Below are 18,036 nucleotides of genomic sequence, written 5' to 3'. Positions count from 1 at the left end.
GCTACGGGACACTGCCTTTCCAGATCACGTTCCATAGCGCAAAGATGGGATGGGACCTTTGGTCGAGACCAAAGCGCCGCCGGCGGTCCGCCGCTACTACATACCACTGCCGGCCAGGTCACTGCTGTACAATTCACCGCTCCCAAAATGAACTTCGACAGCTGTACACTCCTCGGCCTGTGGCTGCTGATCCACCTTTAAACGCGACCCGCGAGACTCGGAGCAGCGGGCGGCCATAGTTCATTTGTGGAGCGGCAAATTGTACAGCATCGACCTGCCCGTTGGTGAGTCATAGGCGGTGCTTTGGTCGCAGCCAAAGGTCCTAGACCAAGGCAAAGACGCCTGTTCAGTCCACGTCAGTAATAGGACAATCATGTAATTGTTCCCAACAAGCAGTCACATGATCACATTGTGCCCAGGGCCGGTGGCACTTCTGTGCCGCGGCCCCTTTAACACCCAAAGGGTTAAAGACGCAGCTATAAGATCTCTACGCGCCCTTTGCAAAACCGTGTGTATTCTTTCAAATCTGATACTCCGTTCAGGAGATACAAGCTGTTGAAATATTAAGAGCCTGGGAGGTTCAAATGGAGCTCTCCTCAGAGCCCACTGCAGCCATGCTAGAAGCTACAGGAAGAAGGGGGTAGGATGGTCCGTGGTTCACAGCAACTTCAGCAGCCAACGCATGGAAAAGTCCATAGCCTGGACGAAACATGTTAGAGTGGTTGCCTGATGTTTGCTGCTAGCGATCAATAAAGTTTTTTTAGACATCCATGCGTTGGCTGCTGAAGTTGCTGTGAACCACGGACCATCCTACCCCCTTCTTCCTGTGTCATCATTTCCGGAGGAGCACGCTGACGCCAGCTACACTAGAGGAGGAAGCCGCTGCAGAATTCCCTGCACCAACAGGGACGGCTTTTTCGTGAGTACTCCTAACCTCCACGCGGTATTTCAGGGAGATTATTGAGGTGGTTAGTGCCGGGCTGTGATTTACTTGGGGGCGCCCCCTAGGGAGGTGTCCCCCTGTACCTCTATCCGGCTTACTATTACCCAACTCCCTGTTCTCAATACCGGAGGCTTATTGTTTCATTAATCATTGCTGGGTCTCTCTTCAATCAAGTTGCCAAAAAGTGTGTGCACTACCTGTTAGCAGCCTCGGTATACTGGGTAATTCCAAATTCTCATGCTAGAAGCTAGACTATTCGGATTTCCAACAGTAACCAAACATTAAAAGAAAGCAGCATGTACTCAGGATGCAAAATGCCAACGTTGGAGTTACACTCATAGGCTTCTGGGACAGTGACCTTCAGAGCTCTTACACCAAGGATTTTACTCTATATTGTCTGAAGCAGACGTTCAGCCAAAAAAATCCCCATTAACTTCAATAGATCGTTGACCAAGCTACTGATTGAGCTGCTCATTAAGCCACTTGAGGACTAGCGTTGGCCACCCGTGCTATAGACAAAAGGTGCTAGGTCACCTGTGAGTGATTCCCATGCAATCCAATACATTACCTTGGCCTAGAGCAGGATATTTTAACTAGCGGCCCGTAAGGTAAGGTGATGTGGCCCTTAGACTCGCTGCTAATTTCACACTAGTAGTTCAGGCAGCCAAGTGCAGTTTCTTTTACACTAAACACACTTCTAAGTCAAGGTAACGCAAGAACATATGGCACAGATGTTATAAATGATCGAAATTACTAGATCTAAAATTTTTGCAATAATTTATAACGTCTGAAGAGTTTTCCTCAAGAAAATTAGCAAAAAGCCCATGGCGAAGTCACTACATAATGGGCCACTAAAGGGTTTAAAGGACATCATGACATGTCCAGGTGAAATATGGGTACTAGAACTTTTGTATGGTACAGTATATATACACTGTTATTGATATAGTGGCAACAGTGTACATTGCGCTTTACAAAATAACAATACAGAGAAAATAAAGCACAAACAGTGGAGATGAGAGCGGCAAATAAATGACAACATAAGACAGGAGGGAGGCCTTGCGCCAAAGAGCTTACAATCTATTAACTACTAGTCACCAGAATCAATATCACTAGAATACTGAAGTCGCCACTAAACAACGAAAGAAAACAAATACTTTTGAGTACATGGACTGGTCCTCTTGTCACTGCCACTCAAGAGAAGGAAATGTGGCGGAGAAAAGGAAGAAAAAAAAAAGAGCTTATGCTTGCATACACACAGCAGGAAACGAGATAAGGCCGTGGAGGAAACAAGACGGGGATGATGTGCAAGAACACAACTGTGGCGTGTAAAAAGATTGGCACAGCCGGCAAACTTCAGCAACAGCCGAACATCCTGTTGCATCCTTATTAAGAGTGCCAACGGAATCAGCGTTCACTGACGCGTAATAGCACATTGGAAGAGCACAGCATTCTGGGTAATGCCCTGGTAACCATAAAGGCGACATGCAGAGTGTTACATGAGTGTGTCCTTGTGAGATCATTACCAAAGTTTTACACAATAAAGGATGTCATCCGCAATGTAGATCAAGACACAAAATTTGCACAAAGAAAGTGGGTACATAACGTGTGTGCGCGTGTGTGTGTAAAAACAGAAAGTGAATCCCTGCGCTTCTCCCATTGGGATAGCAATAAATAGGAAAATAAATATACATAGTGCAAACTAGATCTGTAAGACAAATGAGACTTTTGGTTACATCCTTTGATCAAATAATGCCAAGCCATGCGCCTTACACGGAGAAGCGCGGTGAATATATATTTGTGTTACATTTTCTATTGGGCCGAATTAAATCCTTAGCAGCACGCTCCTAGAGGGCACTACTATTAGGGTTTGAATAATGTATTTAGCCAATCCACCTGCAACTACTTATTGAGCAGCTTGTGGGAGGCCAGTCCTCCTTTTTCAAGGTATATAAATCTCCCAGTAAGGTCCCTGTAAATTCACTATTCACTTTACTTGCTTACATGTACATTTTAAGTTATGCTGGGTAAAAAAGGCAACAAAAAACCTCCACCGTTAGCATATAGCCAATAAAGAATATCACTTGTGAGCACCTTCACATGTCTCATACAGGCCTTTCAACCATTATCGCAGATTTAGTTTGCACTATGTATATTTATTTCCCCATTTATTGCTATCCCAATGGGAGAAGCGCAGGGATTCACTTTCTGTTTTTTCACATATGTATGGCAAATCCTTTCACCAGCAGCATGCTCCTAACACAGAGAAGCGCGGTAAATATATATTTGTTATATGTGTGTCTACACATTTATTTATTTTATTCCCCTCGGGCAGCAGGTTACACACAATTTAAATATTAGAAACCGTTAATTACGAGGGTTTGCAGGATTTTAGGCAGCATTAAAAAAAACGGTACTAGAGTATATAATATGCTTTCTTTTGCACAGGCAATCCTACAACATACAGTGTGCACCTTGAAAGTACTGTACTATGCATTTTGAATGAGCTTCATATTTCTCACGTCCTGTCCGCGCGCAGAAGCTGTGTGCCAGCCCAAGACAAAGAGAACTTAGCAGATCAAAACCAGTGTTGGCGATGACGCTGATGGAAAATGTTCCAAACTGCCGGGACTTCATACCAGGGAGACCCCAAACAGTATAACAATGCATGCAGACACCCCCTGATCCCCATTAGTTGTAGCTGCTTTGTAGTGTTAAGAAAAACATTGTGAGAAGTGCCATCGTACTCACTATTGGTGGGTATGTCAATGAGAAGAGTCTCCTCAGCCTCTGAAACACAAGCGTTACAAAGCGGAATTAGCCACCGGTTACACATTTATTTACATTTTTTTTTAAACACTGATAAACTAACATATCAAACATTGGTTAAAAAAAAAATAAACACTTTCTGCATGGCCGGGATTTTCTATGCACGCATTCTGTGATATATTGCTGGATAAATTGGCAAATAAAGAAAGGAATCAGCCGAAAATCCGTCAGAAAACATGGTAATAGCAGTATAACAGCTCGTTCAATCAAAGCATATACTTAGTATTGTGTTACCAAGTTTGGGGGAACGGAACGGCATCAGTCATTGCCTCATAGTGGTGACCGATTCCAATAATAGAACAAGATCGTGAGAAAAACAGCTTTGACAAAGCGGCCTAGCAAAACGTACGCCAGGCGGGAGGTGGAGCTTGACGGACGTCACGATGCTCCCGGTATGCAGCAGGGGCGAGACGAACGAGTGAAAAAGGTTGTAGCATTTGGCTCTACATTTTGTATGCCAGCCTCGTGGTTTGGTGATACGGTTACACGGTTTTACTCATATCTGGTTCTATTATTAGAATTGGTCACCGCTATGAGGCAAAGCCGTTCCGTTCCCCCAAACTTGGTAACACAATACTATGTTTATGCTTTGATTGAACGAGCTGTTATACTGCTATTACCATGTTTTCTGACGGGTTTTCGGCTGATCCCTTGGTACAGAGCTGCACCCGGTGACTGTGTTAATGTGGACAGGTGACCCTTTGAGTCCCCTCTTTGAACATCTAGACAGGGTGATATTATTATACCCCCAATACAATTGTATCGGATTCTGGGCTAGCAACTATTCTGACTATGTCGCAACATAGCACCCACTCTATCCACCTTTAAGACCCACCTTAAGACCCACTTGCTTAAAGAAACATGAGTAGCACCGTAGCTATTACTAGACACGATACATAAAGCTTGGCTCCCTGCAGGAGCACTTACCAAAATGCCCTCTTACTGTTTCTGTACGTTCCTCCTACATTCCAATTAGATTGTAAGCTCCTCGGAGCAGGGACTCCTCTTCCTAAATGTTGTATTTGTCTGAAGCACTTATTCCCATGACCTGTTATTTATATTATGTGTTATTTATATGATTACCACGTGTATTACTACTGTGAAGCGCTATGTACATTAATGGTACTATGCAAATAAAGACATACAATACAACATTGTTGTTACCACCCTATTTTTCTATAACTGAATACAAACTTGATTTGTGCCTCTCTGCTTCTATACACATTTTGTGTGCCTATAGCTTAGTCTCAGATAGTTAGCAGTATTTCGCTGCACGTGCCTGACCCACTTTTTTAACATACAGTAATTTAATTTTGTAGTATTCACTATACGCTTTTGTGTTTACTAATGAGCACATGATCTACTATTTGGAGTATATGATTCTGAGCATTCATGCTACCTGCTAATTGACAACGGTTCTCAAATTTGTTTTTCCAAGTGCACACTAATTCACTTTGGGTTTAGAGTGATTCTGATACCTAATAAGATTATGTAGGTCTGATTTAAAATGCAATAATCTACTCCTTACTCTAATGTGGACAGGCTAGGGAAAAACAGCTATCCTGTGTTCATATATTTTTATTATGCGTCTACTACTGTGAAGCGCTATGTACATTAATGGCGCTATATAAATAAAGACATACAATACAATATTTATGTATTTTGTTCACCGAGTGATAAGATAGAATCTATGGCCAATCATCAGATTTTTAGATTATTACTAATTAAATTGTTTTTACTTACACTCACTCTACATCTGACACAGAGTGCTTTCAAGAGGGATTCCTTTCTTAATTTGCCTATGTATCCCTCTCTCTTAACTTGCACCTGTGTCTATATAATTAAGCTGAAGCGAGAGTACTATCCCCATCTCTTCCCCTTCCCTATATGAGTTGTATATTGCTGGATAACTGAAATAATAAAATAAATAGAAAGTAATAAAGAATTATGAGGTATTTAAAGCAGATGTCCAATGGACCCAACAATATCTGGATATTTTCCCCAATATATTGGAAGGTTGAAAAAACAATGCTCTTGATCTGAAATGCCCTTCTTAAAAAAGTCTAACTTAGGTATTGCTCCCCAGACAAAACCCCTCCACCACTGAGCACAAGGTTGTAACCCTCTATGTTACGTGTTGTAAAGCCAGTTAATCTCCCTAGTCCTTACAGAAAAAAAATCTCATTTACAATAAATGCTTATTCCACTTTCTTTTTAAATCTAACAGAAACCTGCTAATGTAGATAGAGGCAGAGTCATTTGTAAAAGAAAATCGTTTTTGAACCATTTAGTTGAAACGGGAACTTTAAGTCTACATTTCATGCCAATCTTTCAGACAGTGCCGTTTGTGACAAGCGCAAATTAAATACTTGTATGACCAATATAGAAGGAAGAAACAACAGGAGGTCCTAACATACGTGAACATATATTTAGAAAAAAACCTCTGGTGGAACTGCAGCTCTTTAGAAATTCCTCATTCATTTCAGCTCCGGGGGCCCCTGCTTCTAGAGATACTTGCATCCGGCTCAGCTAGCTGGCATTGCTACCAATTAGACTGTAAGCTCCTCGGAGCAGGGACTCCTCTTCCTTAATGTTACTTTTATGTCTGAAGCACTTATTCCCATCATGTGTTATTTATATTATCTGTTATTTATTTGTTTACCACGTGTATTCCTACTGTGAAGCGCTACATACATTAATGGCGCTATATAAATAAAGACATACAATAGCAGAGATTAAGTAATGGCCACTTTTCAAAGATCCTGTGCCCTGCGGGCCAATAGAAAGCCGCAACGTCATCAGGTCCGGCTTCGTATTGGCTGCATGACATGGGAGCTTTAAACTGCAGGTAGCTCAGCCGGAGCAGGGGGTCTACGGAAGCAGAGGGTGGCCGGAGCTGAAATTAAGGTTGTTCAGTTTCCAGAGACCCCCTGCTTGGATCCTGTATAAAAATAAATAAATGGTAAAAACATTAAATAAATATTCGATTGCTCCTTAAGAACAGTTGAAAATAAACCTGGGTTGGCCGGCTTCACCATCAAGTTGATTGTTCCTAAAGGAGTTTTGTGCGTGCGATTCCTGAAGCGGTTATCACCACTGCACTCTGATTTCATACCGCACACACTCAATACTCCTTTAGGCTGGGGCCATGGTGCCGCAGACCATGCGGAGGCGTCCGCATGCTGAGCGATCAGATTGCCTTAAGGCAGTGATCGCGTCCATACGGCGTGCGGGCGCGCCAGAAATCAGTTGAAACTGATTCCTTGGCGCGACAGGCCAGTCACGTGAGCGGTTTGCCCAATGAGGGCGAGCCAGCACCGAGACGCACCTAGGCACGCCCCCCCACGGCGCGTCTACACTGGCCACAAAACGCACCCGCTTCACGTTGGTGATGTCACGGCCGCGCACGGGCGAAGGCTCCATGGCCCCAGCCTTACAGTGTGTATTACTATTGTGCCAGGTGCTGTGATGTTATATAACAGAAAAATTCACCCACACATTGTGGCTTCACAGGAGGGTTTGTTTGAAGGAAACAAAACCCCTGGTGAATAATTCTAAGCACCAACCCATCCAGGCACGTCTCACATATTGTCACTTGTGTATTTTGGGGGGGTAATTTGAGGAGGTGTTTGACACACAACAGTGGGATGTGTAACATTCTGGGACAGTCATCTTTCCCCTTTTTTGTAGTCAACAAATTCAACGACCTGACAAAGCAGCAATCCCCCCTGAAGCCTACATGTGACCAACTCATGTGGTGGTATCTTGCCCCCCAACCATGTCCTGCTCAGTTTTTTTTTTGTAGGGGAAAAAAGGCTTTTCTAGTGCTTTTTAGTCTTAAATAGGCAATCCAAGCAGTGGGGGAGGGAGGGTCTCCAGAGATGAACTCCGTTCATTTCAGCTCCGGGGACCCCCTGCTTTCCAAGGTACTCACCTCCGTAGGGAGTGTTGGTAGCCGTTCAGCTAGCAGGGATCACGTAATGGCCGCTTTTCAAAGCTCCTGAGCCCTGCGAGCCAATAGGAAGCCGTGATGTCATCAGGTTTGGCTTCCTATTGGCCCGCGTGATGCAGGAGCGTTAAAAGGCAGAGGATACCGGCACCCCCTATGAAAGTTATGTATTTTGGGAAGAACACCAGCTTATTTGCCAAGAGTCTAGATCAAGGGTTGGCCAACTCCAGTCTTCAAGGGTCACCAACAGGTCAGGTGCTCAGGATATCAATGCTTCAGCTTCCTGATGGTGGCCCTAGAGGACTAGAGTTGGCCACTCATGATCTAGATCAGAGCTTTCCAAACTGTGTGTCGCGACACGTTAGTGTGTCGGCTGCAGTGTGTACTGTAGGTGTGTCACGCGACCGTAACAAAAAACCTGCGCAGTGCGGAAACTGAGGGGCGCATGATTATTTAGGGGATACGGGGGCGGTTAGGGCCACCAACAGGGAGTTTGCTGGGCCGTGCGCCGTCCCCTAGACAAAACTGGTCACCACAGGGTGACATGCGGGTGCTGGGGGAAAATAAATAAAAATCTCCCCACCTGACTGGTTGGTGCGCAGCCAATCTCTATCCGAGCTGCACATTGAGGAGGCGCCTTTTCCTGCATGGAGCGAGTAAGGTAAGTACAGCTCCATGCCCCTCCCCCACCCAGTCCGATTTGGCCCCCCTGCTCCGATTGGCCCCCCGTGTGTCCGATCCCCGTTTGTGTGTAATAAGTGTGCAAGAGTGTGTGTGTGAATGAATGAATGCAGACACCAATCCACAGTCAGTCACCCAGCCTCTCTCTCACCCTCTCTCTCTCTCTGTCACTCATAAATGACAGCAATTTTGGAAATGTATGTTATCTTACAAATCATATATTTTTAAAAATATAAATGAAAGGTTTTCATGAGATATGTTGTGTCCCCATACATTTTATTACAATTTATGTATGTGTCCGTATCTCTTATAAGGGGTTAGTTTAACCTCCGGTTTGCTAGTAAAACAGATTTACTGTGTCGCAAAACGATGCATGTCTAAAAAGTGTGTCACCAACATGAAGTTTGGAAAGCTCTGATCTAGATCCTCTTTTCAGGAGCTGATAAACCGGTCGCACATTTTAAAAGCAAACATTTTTACAATTAACAAGATTACGTAAAAGACACGTAACAACCTATGGCTGACGAAACCAGACATACCTTGTACGCATTTAAAGCTGCTGGTTATAGGAAGAATGTCTTCGTTGACTGAATTTATCCCTTGTGGATGAATGACCAGCCTAGATGAGAAAAAAACACATATAGGGTAAGGTTTTCTTAAGTCATGGTGACACCATACTTCTGGAATTAGTACTACTCCCTATAAAAATTTTTAAAAAACAGAGTGTACTTTCTAGGTATTTATACTCTCATTTAACCAAAACAAAGGCAGAAAAAGGCTTAGAGAGAATGGAGATTAGAGATAATCCCCTCTATATATTCCACCTACACAGACATTTGTGTCATAAACAAGTTGACTAATTTCAAATAGAAGATCTCATGCACAAACCAAAATGACTTTCCATGTACATTTTGTTTAAGACGCAATTACAAAAGGATGAGACATATTATGAAGTCTCAGTTATATTTCTTCAATGAAGTAAAGTACTTGGCTTTCTCTTGCAGCACAGCAAATATTAGGAACATCTATGCAACATTTTTACTCAGAAATCATTAATCCTTCATTCTTTTCTAGGACCGTCTGCACTTAAAATATTCACATTTCCATTTGCACCAGAAATGGAACTGTGCAGTTTTATTTATATTCTACACTAATAATAATAAAAATAATGGAGAATAGAACAAGTTATTCCACAAACAATTAAGTTGTACAAAGCAAAAGATAGATAGGAACTATACGGGAAAGCAGTCCCCACCAATGAGCACTGGGGTCCTCTTGGTTAGTTAAGAAACTACTGTAGCCAAGAGGACCCCAGCGCTCTCATTAGTGGGGGCTTCTTTCCCTTATAGTTCGTATCTATTTATTACTCCAGATTGTAGCTCCTCCTCAATCGAGCATTTGGTTTCAAGCCGTTGTGAAAGCCTCTCCCACCCCCTTCGTACTCAGAAAACTAAAGATGTTATATTTGAAATAAAAAAAAAAAAAAGGGCACACGTGCAGTCTTACCAAGGGGATATCCCTCATATTTCTAACCCTATATTAGACAAAGTGCTGTATAGCATGAAACGCGTCAGAGCATACCTTCCCGTATAATTTTCCATATGCCACGAGTTAAATAAATCTCCTTTTTATCACACCCTGTGCTTAGCCCGTTTTTGCAGTGCACTGCTTTTTTCACCTTGGTGGATTCTTTTACGACTATTCCTAGCATTAACACCTAACCATGCACCTTAACCCTAAACAGCTTAAACTCTGCGTCGAAACGGACCGCGGCAAAACAGTCAAGGCAAATGGTCTCGGAGTGGCTAAACGGCCGTGGCGAATTGTCTCATTTCTCCTGTGACGTACCTAGTCACAAGAGCCACTGGCTTCGCAGGAACCATGCCATACCAAATACATCATAAGGACACAGTAAAGGTTCATTCACATGAATATTTTGTTTTATTGCATGCAAAGATAGAAAGAATGTCACTGATACCGTCATTAACTATATTTATGGGATTACTCTGCTGCCTATTAACATAATTGTACGATTCAGGCAAGCATTCCACCTGTGCATCCAGGGTTCAGTTCCCCAAACCACCACCCGGCAATTCTCTCTCATAACCCACACAAATAACTCCTGTAAAAGTACAGGCATACCCCGCATTAACGTACGCAATGGGACCGGAGCATGTATATAAAGCGAAAATGTACTTAAAGTGAAGCACTACCCTTTTCCCACTTATCGATGCATGTACTGTACTGCAATCGTCATATACGTGCATAACTGATGTAAATAACACATGTGTAACAGGCCCTATTCTCTCCCCGCTTGCGCACAGCTTGGGTACAGGTAGGGAGCTGGTATTGCTGTTCAGGAAGTGCTGACAGGCGCATGCGTGAACTGCCATTTGCCTATTGAGCGAGATGTACTTACTCGCGAGTGTACTTAAAGTGAGTGTCCTTAAACCGGGGTATGCCTGTACAGCATTAAAAGTCTGATGTTAATTTGCCCGAGAATTAGAGTGAACTAGGCAAATATTCAAAACAGCAGAGTATGTCATTAATAAAACATAAGAATAAATGAGACCTAATTATTGATAATACTATGTAACACCAAATGGCAGTTTCCTATGTACAAAAGCAAATCCGTACACGGGCAGAGGTCACCACAAAAGGATATGCTGCCGCCGTTACAATGCCATCTGGTACCACATTATTGAGGTTTTTTTATTATAGTAAATTGCGTATCTCCTGGGTTACAAAAAGTTAACACACTGGCAATGTTATATACTTCCAACAACAGCAAACAGAAGGACAGCGCTGCTGCCTTGCATGGTGTAAAAGTGTCCTTATCGCTGCACCATGTCTGAGGTGCTAAATATAAGCAAACTTTGTCCTTTTTGATTTTTTGTTTTTATTAGACTAGTATAAATATTTGTAAATATTAAAAAAAATGACTAATGACACATTGGGGGGCTTTTGCAACCTTGGGTCTCAAGTCTCTGTTGTGATATGACAGAGGTGGGCAACTCAAGTCCTCAAAGGCCACCGTCAGGTTGTCAGGATATCCCTGCTTCAGCACAGTTGGTGCAGTATTGTGCTGAAGCAGGGATATCCTGACAACCTGATCTGTTGGTGGCCTTTGAGGACTGGAGTTGCCCACCCCTGTCATATTACTATATGAAAATAGCAAAAAGAATCCGTCCGCTCCTCCTCTTACCGTGCCCCCAAAACTGGAACAGTCTACTGGAGACTCTCACAGCCGCCACCAGTCTAAGTTCTTTCATAACTAAAGCGGTCTCACATTTTAATCTGGTCTGTAACTGTTACATAAGCCTATAATATATATCATCTCTAACTGTGCATGCAACGTCTTGTATATAATGTATACCCTGTTCACTTATTTAACATGTATTATTTGTCTTAGCTCTGTGCCCAGGACATACTTGAAAACGAGAGGTAACTCTCAATGTATTGCTCCCTGGTAAAACATTTTATAAATAACAAAAATAAATAAATACTGTAATCTGCAGGTAACGTGTCAAACCTAGTTTTTTCTAAAGTAATGATGAAGCCATCATTAGGCAAACACATCCAACGGTATCTCAATAAATGCCCTACATTATATTTATTTATTTATTTACGCAGGACACAGATACATAAGTGTATCTCTAAGGATAATTTTTTTTGAGGCCAATCACGCATACGTAGAATTTTTTTTGTTGCGACATGGGATTGCTCCGCCGCCAAGGTAACTTAATTTATGGTGTTTTAGTGGTTAAGGGTTAAGGTTTTTAGGGTAAGGGTACCATTAGTATCAGGTGTTAAGATTATGGGGTCTTTTTTTAGTTAAGGGTAAGGTTTGGGGTTTCCCTTGGCGACAAAGCGGGCAGCGGAAATATGTCTGCTAAACACTGGCAGTCATTTGATCATGGAAAAATAGCCACTACCATATGTCATAGTCCGCTCCAGCAACGCCATGATGTGGGAGCTACGACATATTACATTTTCTCGTTTTCCAGAGGCGATCGCTCTAAACACCATCTGAAAGGAGGACTCTTCCGTTTCGTCATCACTCCCGGAGGATCCGCTACTCAGAGTGCTGATTTAACATGGCATGAACCACATGATGATTGATAGATGGGATAGATGGGATAGATGGGTTCAGTCATGACAATTAGAGTAATTGCATCAATGCACCCTCTAATTACAATAAACCACATAAACAGAGCTAGACAAATGAAAAGGCCGACCCCAAGCTTTGTGAAAGTCAGAAGGGGACAATGCAAGTTGGCAACGATTAGTAAAATAGGTACATTCACAGAACAGAGAAGAAGTTGGCAGTCTCTCTAATACTTACGCATATTGCCCATTGTGCTGGGTTAAGCTCAGCAGACATGGCTCTTTGCTCCCGGATTTCACTTCAAGCCCCTCCACAGCATGAACACAAAGTTAAGGAACATGTGATACATCAAGACATTCAAAGCAAGACATCTGTTAGACAGCAAGGAAAACAAGGATATCTACATTTATACTGATTACAGAAAACACACAGTCACACTTAGCTTTTTGGAATCTTCTGACTAAGCGATAACAAAAATGAATACCCTCTATCACACACACACACACACGTAAGGAAGATTAACCCTTTGAGCGCCACTGTAGGACATCCCCTGCAGTACATCACGATCACTCATTTGCTCTGGTGATTGCGGCGTCACTGATGACGTAACTTGAAGAGACGGGAGTCCTACTCTGGCCAGATCACAGTATCCCCTATTAAACAAGCTTAAAACCCACGACGTAGCCACTGTCAGGGTACCCCTGGCGTGCCAGACCCCATGGTGTTGTGGCTGCATCATAGGGCACGCGGAGGGTTAAAGCAGCTGCCGCCCCCCTTTTTTGCTTTACTACCTGGTTTGGATGTAGGACCCACCACAAGAGCAAAACCACATTTATTTCACCCCTGGGAAACCCCTAGATCCCAAGACACTGAACGGTGGAGGTAGCACCAGTAATTCCTGGTATTTAAAACCCCGGCATCACATGGGCCAACAGATGACACTGCGGTTTCCTATTGACCCAGGGGACGCAGGAGATGTAGCATTTTATTTCCCCTGGAGAGAATTGTGCTACCTTCACCGTGAAGCTTCTCATGGACACGGGGGCCCGGAGCAAAAATTAGCACAATTTATCTCTGGGGAACCGTTGGTTACCATCCAGGTGGGACTGCTGCTTTAAAACCCCAACCAAGTAAATAGCAGCTTTATAGTATTGCCATAAGGGACTGGGTTTCACTATAAAGAAATCTTGTCTATAGTAGATTCCTGTGCTGTAGAGCAGGAATGGCCAACTCCAGTCCTCCAAGGCCACCAACAGGTCAGGTGTTCAGGATATTCCCGAATCAGCACAGGTGACTCAATCAGTGACTGAGCTACTGATTGAGCCACCTGTGCTGAAACAGGGATATCCTGAAAACCTGACCTGTTAAAGAGTCTTGAGGACTGGAGTTGAGCACCCCTTGGTTATTTCAAATGACAAAATGAGAATGTTCAAATACAACACTTATCCAGAAAACATTACTACAACCCATTTTTGGTGCTGTTCCTACAATTATTATTCTCAAATTCTATGTTTCTACATGGATAAAATATGTAACAATATGTACATATTTATTTTTTTAACAGAGGCCTAAATTACTCTGATTTAACCCATCAATTTTATATTTGTGTCCTAAGTGGAAATGGATTGTTGAGCAGTAAGGCTTTGTCCATAGAAGAACACGCTAGCTTCCGCGCTCCTCCTCGTGCTGGCAAAACAAACTTGTTTGTATTGCGAAGCGCCGCTCTCCCTGTAGCGCATTTGCACTATGCATTACTACATTGCCGCCCTAATGTTTGTTTCGGCACGAGCTACGTAGCTTGCGTCGTAGCCTGCACTATGGACGAAGCCCAAGTGAAACATGTAATATGCCAACTAATTCCAACAAAAGCTTTAACTCCAGACCAGGAAGTCTATTTAGCCTTCTTTGGGATTTTACACAATGAAACAAAAAAGGTCAAAATAACAAAATCCAGCTTCCTAACTTCACTTAACAATACAGATTTATAATTTGTAGGGGAAAATGAACACGTAAACATAATTATAGGCAGAAATTATTATTTCTATACCGTAACCGTGCCTTACTGTAAATAGAGTGCGTAATTGGCTGTATTGAATAGTAAGTCCAGCTGTGATGAACTATTCCGTCATTAAAAATATTAAACATACTGTATTCAAACAAAAATCAGATTTGCTCAGTATAGGAAGTGGTAAATTATATGGTACACCAATGAATCCCTTACCAGTTGTGTTTATGTGCTGAAGGTTTCAGGTTTCTACAGTACATCTGCATCGCCCCGAAGGCGGAAGCCAGAGGGTATCATACGTTTGCTGATGTTACAGCTGCTCTGTTACAATTCGAAACACTAACCTTCTCATCCCCCTGTACTCTATGTTTCCACTTACCCTTCCTTATAGATTGTAAGCTCCTTGGGACAGGGTCCTCCTTAGCTACTGTAACGATGTATGTTATTTTATCGTTTTCTTCCTCCAACCCCATTGTACTGCGCTACGGAATATATCTCTCACATAAATGGACACTTTGAAAACATGGACACTGAGTATCATGGCATCTGCTGGGCCTCTTGCTATACATAATAATGATTGCATACTGTACCAAGGCTTATAGCACAAAGACTAACTGCATATTCAAAGATTTCATGAGAAAGTTCATTTTAATATTGAGCATATTTCAGGATAAGCAAGCCAAACAAGGACTGTTCTGCAAAAGCCCTGGTACGTGGGTAATTTCTCCTAAGACTGAGTCCATGCTGCCGCAGCCTGTGCGGAGGCGTCCGCGCGCAGCACGATCACATTGCCTTAAGGCATTGATAGTGCCCATAGACCGTGCGCAACATGATGGGGGCGCGCGTTGCGCGAGGAATCAGTTGAAACTACGTTCTCGGCGCGAAGGGCAGGTCACGTGAGCGGTTTGCCCAATGAGGGCGAACCAGCTCCATGACATCACTGACGCCCCCCCAACGGCGCATCTAGCATGTACGGAAACGCACCCGCTTCACGTCACAGATGCGCACGCCTCCGCGCCGGCGAAGGCTGTATGGACTCAGCCTAACGTGCACGCCGAATATATTTATATCCTTGAACAACTGAATAATGAAGCTGAGCTCACAGCTACTAGAAAAATTGTTTCCCGTAACATTTCTACTTAACTCATTTCCCATAACAGAAATCCACAATGTCAGATGTGTGCTTGGACTGGTTAGTAGAAAATCACAAACACATGCCCTAATATACACAAGCAGGCAATCGTTCTTTACATAGACCAGTGTTTTTCAACAGGGGTTCCTAGAATTCATTGGGCTCCCGGGGCCTCCCTGCAATTTTCATGTCATTTGAAAACTGTACCAAAATACAGAAGAATTTACCATGCATCTGATCTTAGACACCCTACAACGCCTCTGATCCCGGGGGGTGGTGGGAGGGGTCCCATGTGTATCACCCACAGATTCTCCCTCATTAAAGTCTCCCTACATCTTTGCTCTCGTCTCCCTCTCTCTTGTAGGGCCCCTTCCCATATCCCCTGTGTAACGTACAGGGTCTCACACACACTTACAGGGTCTCACACACACTTACAGGGGCACACACACACACACACACACACACACACACACACACGGTCTCACACACACACACACACACGGTCTCACACACACACACACACACGGTCTCACACACACACACACACACGGTCTCACACACACTTACAGGGTCTCACACACACTTACAGGGTCTCACACACACTTACAGGGTCTCACACACACTTACAGGGTCTCACACACACTTACAGGGTCTCACACACACTTACAGGGTCCCCACCCCATCACCCCCAGGGTATCCGCTCCTCCCCTCCCCGTATCTCGCTCGTTCCCTACACCCCACCTCCGTCAAAGGATACTGAGACCCCGCCGGCGTGATGTCTCGGCCTCTCCATTGCTGCCGGTGGATAACGCCGCGCCCCGGGCCCCGCCACCGCCGGCTGCACGTCACCGGCCAGTGACGTCTTGACGCACGCGCGCCGCTGCTGCCGACCGGCGACGTCATCTCGCGCGCAGAGGCGAAAGGCTCGCTGCTGTTGCTGCCATCTGCTGGCGGGTGCAGGGAGGGGAGAGAGCAAGAGGTGTGTGTGTGTGTGTGTGTGTGTGTGTGTGTGTGTGTGTGTGTGTGTGTGTGTGTGTGTGTGTGTGTGTGTGTGTGTGTGTATCACTGTGTGTGTTTCATTGTGTGTATCACTGTGTGTGTTTCATTGTGTGTGTCACTGTGTGTTTGTGTGCCATTGTGTGTGTGTCACTGTATGTGTGTGTATCACTGTGTGTGTGTGTGTGTGTGTGTGTATCTGTGTGTATTACTGTGTGTATGTGTATCACTGTGCATGTATCACTGTGTGTGTATCACTGTGTGTGTGTGTCACTGTTGTGTGTGTGTGTGTGTGTGTATCACTGCGTGTCATTTTGTGTGTGTGTGTGTTACAATGACATTATACTGAAATATAAGGTCGTTGTATGATACATAATTTAATTCTTTGTCATATTCGCTGGCCGCGATGAAAAACATTGTGGCTATGTGTGTGGCCAGTGTGAGCAAGCGCCTGAGCATGCGCGGCTCTTAGGCTGCGGCCACGCTGCCGCTGACCTCGCGGTGCTTGGCGAGGTTACTTCTAGCAATTTAAATTTAGACGTCCCAGCTCACGCGGTGCGCGCGCACACACGCTCACCCAAAAAAACTGACTTTGAACCACGCTCAGCTTGCCTACAACGCCCCCCCCCCCCCCCCCCGCGCGTGCTTTGCGAAATAGCGCGGACACCTGTTGCTCATGCTTGGAGAGCTGGTGACATCACTGCTCTCCAAGCATGAGCACTGTCAGCGCCAGCGTGGCCGCAGCCTCAGCTGCTTGCCAAGCAAGCAAATTTGAATTTGCCACTTGCTTGCGCCGCCGTGCATGAGCGCCTGCACGCTCAGCAGCACCCTGGCAGCAGCCTTACAGAGGAGGGTGGGCAGCGCAGATGGTCCCAGGAAGAAAAAAAAATAAACATTTAAAAAACAAGAAGCACTTTCCACTCCACACGTTTAATCAAACAGTAAAGTGAGTTAAACAAAGAATATTACATGGAAAGTATATGGTATTAACAGCACCCCAATAGAAATAATTACTTAATAAATGTTAGTGTAGTGCACGGGAACAAAAGAGGGACCCTGTTTCCCTCTATATTAACAATAAGAAACAAAGAAAGTGTTCCCATCACTCAAAGAGAAAAATATGTGAAAACGACACTAGATTGTATGTAAAAAAAAAAGACATTTTACTATCAAAAATAAATACAGATCTCTCAAACAATATGCAATGGACAATGATGCTATTCTAGTCTATACAGTCAAACCGCAAATGGTATCCAGATAACATACTGCGTGTAATAGGCAAAAAAGGAAGGAAGAGAGGTAAGGGAAAACAAGGAGGGGAGGGGGATAAAACGGGAATAAGGAGGGCAACGTAACGTTTCGGGGCTCCTAGCCCCTTCTGGCCTGTTCCCAGACA

General features: G+C 43.9%; 1 protein-coding gene across 4 annotated transcripts in view; it reads right to left on the bottom strand.

Annotated features, from left to right (window-relative positions):
* The window catches only part of OCRL (OCRL inositol polyphosphate-5-phosphatase), a 96,737-nt gene extending 80,218 nt beyond the window's left edge, over positions 1–16,519 (bottom strand). Inside the window, exons 1-4 of one of the 4 annotated variants that reach the window (XM_075572820.1) lie at positions 16,402–16,519; positions 12,745–12,824; positions 8,939–9,018; positions 3,692–3,730 (exon numbers count right to left, since the gene is read on the bottom strand). In XM_075572820.1, coding sequence (XP_075428935.1) covers positions 3,692–3,730; positions 8,939–9,018; positions 12,745–12,824; positions 16,402–16,437 — 235 coding nt within the window. In that variant the 5' untranslated portion in view covers positions 16,438–16,519. Of the gene's footprint in view, positions 1–3,691; positions 3,731–8,938; positions 9,019–12,744; positions 12,825–16,401 lie in introns of those variants that run through there. The other 3 variants (XM_075572821.1, XM_075572822.1, XM_075572823.1) reach the window with 3 other exon arrangements.
* Between the last annotated feature and the right edge of the window lie 1,517 nt (positions 16,520–18,036).

The sequence above is a fragment of the Ascaphus truei genome, chromosome 16, assembly GCF_040206685.1.
Source record: "Ascaphus truei isolate aAscTru1 chromosome 16, aAscTru1.hap1, whole genome shotgun sequence".
In the NCBI taxonomy this organism is placed as follows: domain Eukaryota; kingdom Metazoa; phylum Chordata; class Amphibia; order Anura; family Ascaphidae; genus Ascaphus; species Ascaphus truei.
Note: the sequence above shows the minus strand (reverse complement) of the source record. Positions and strands in the feature narration are given on the sequence as shown.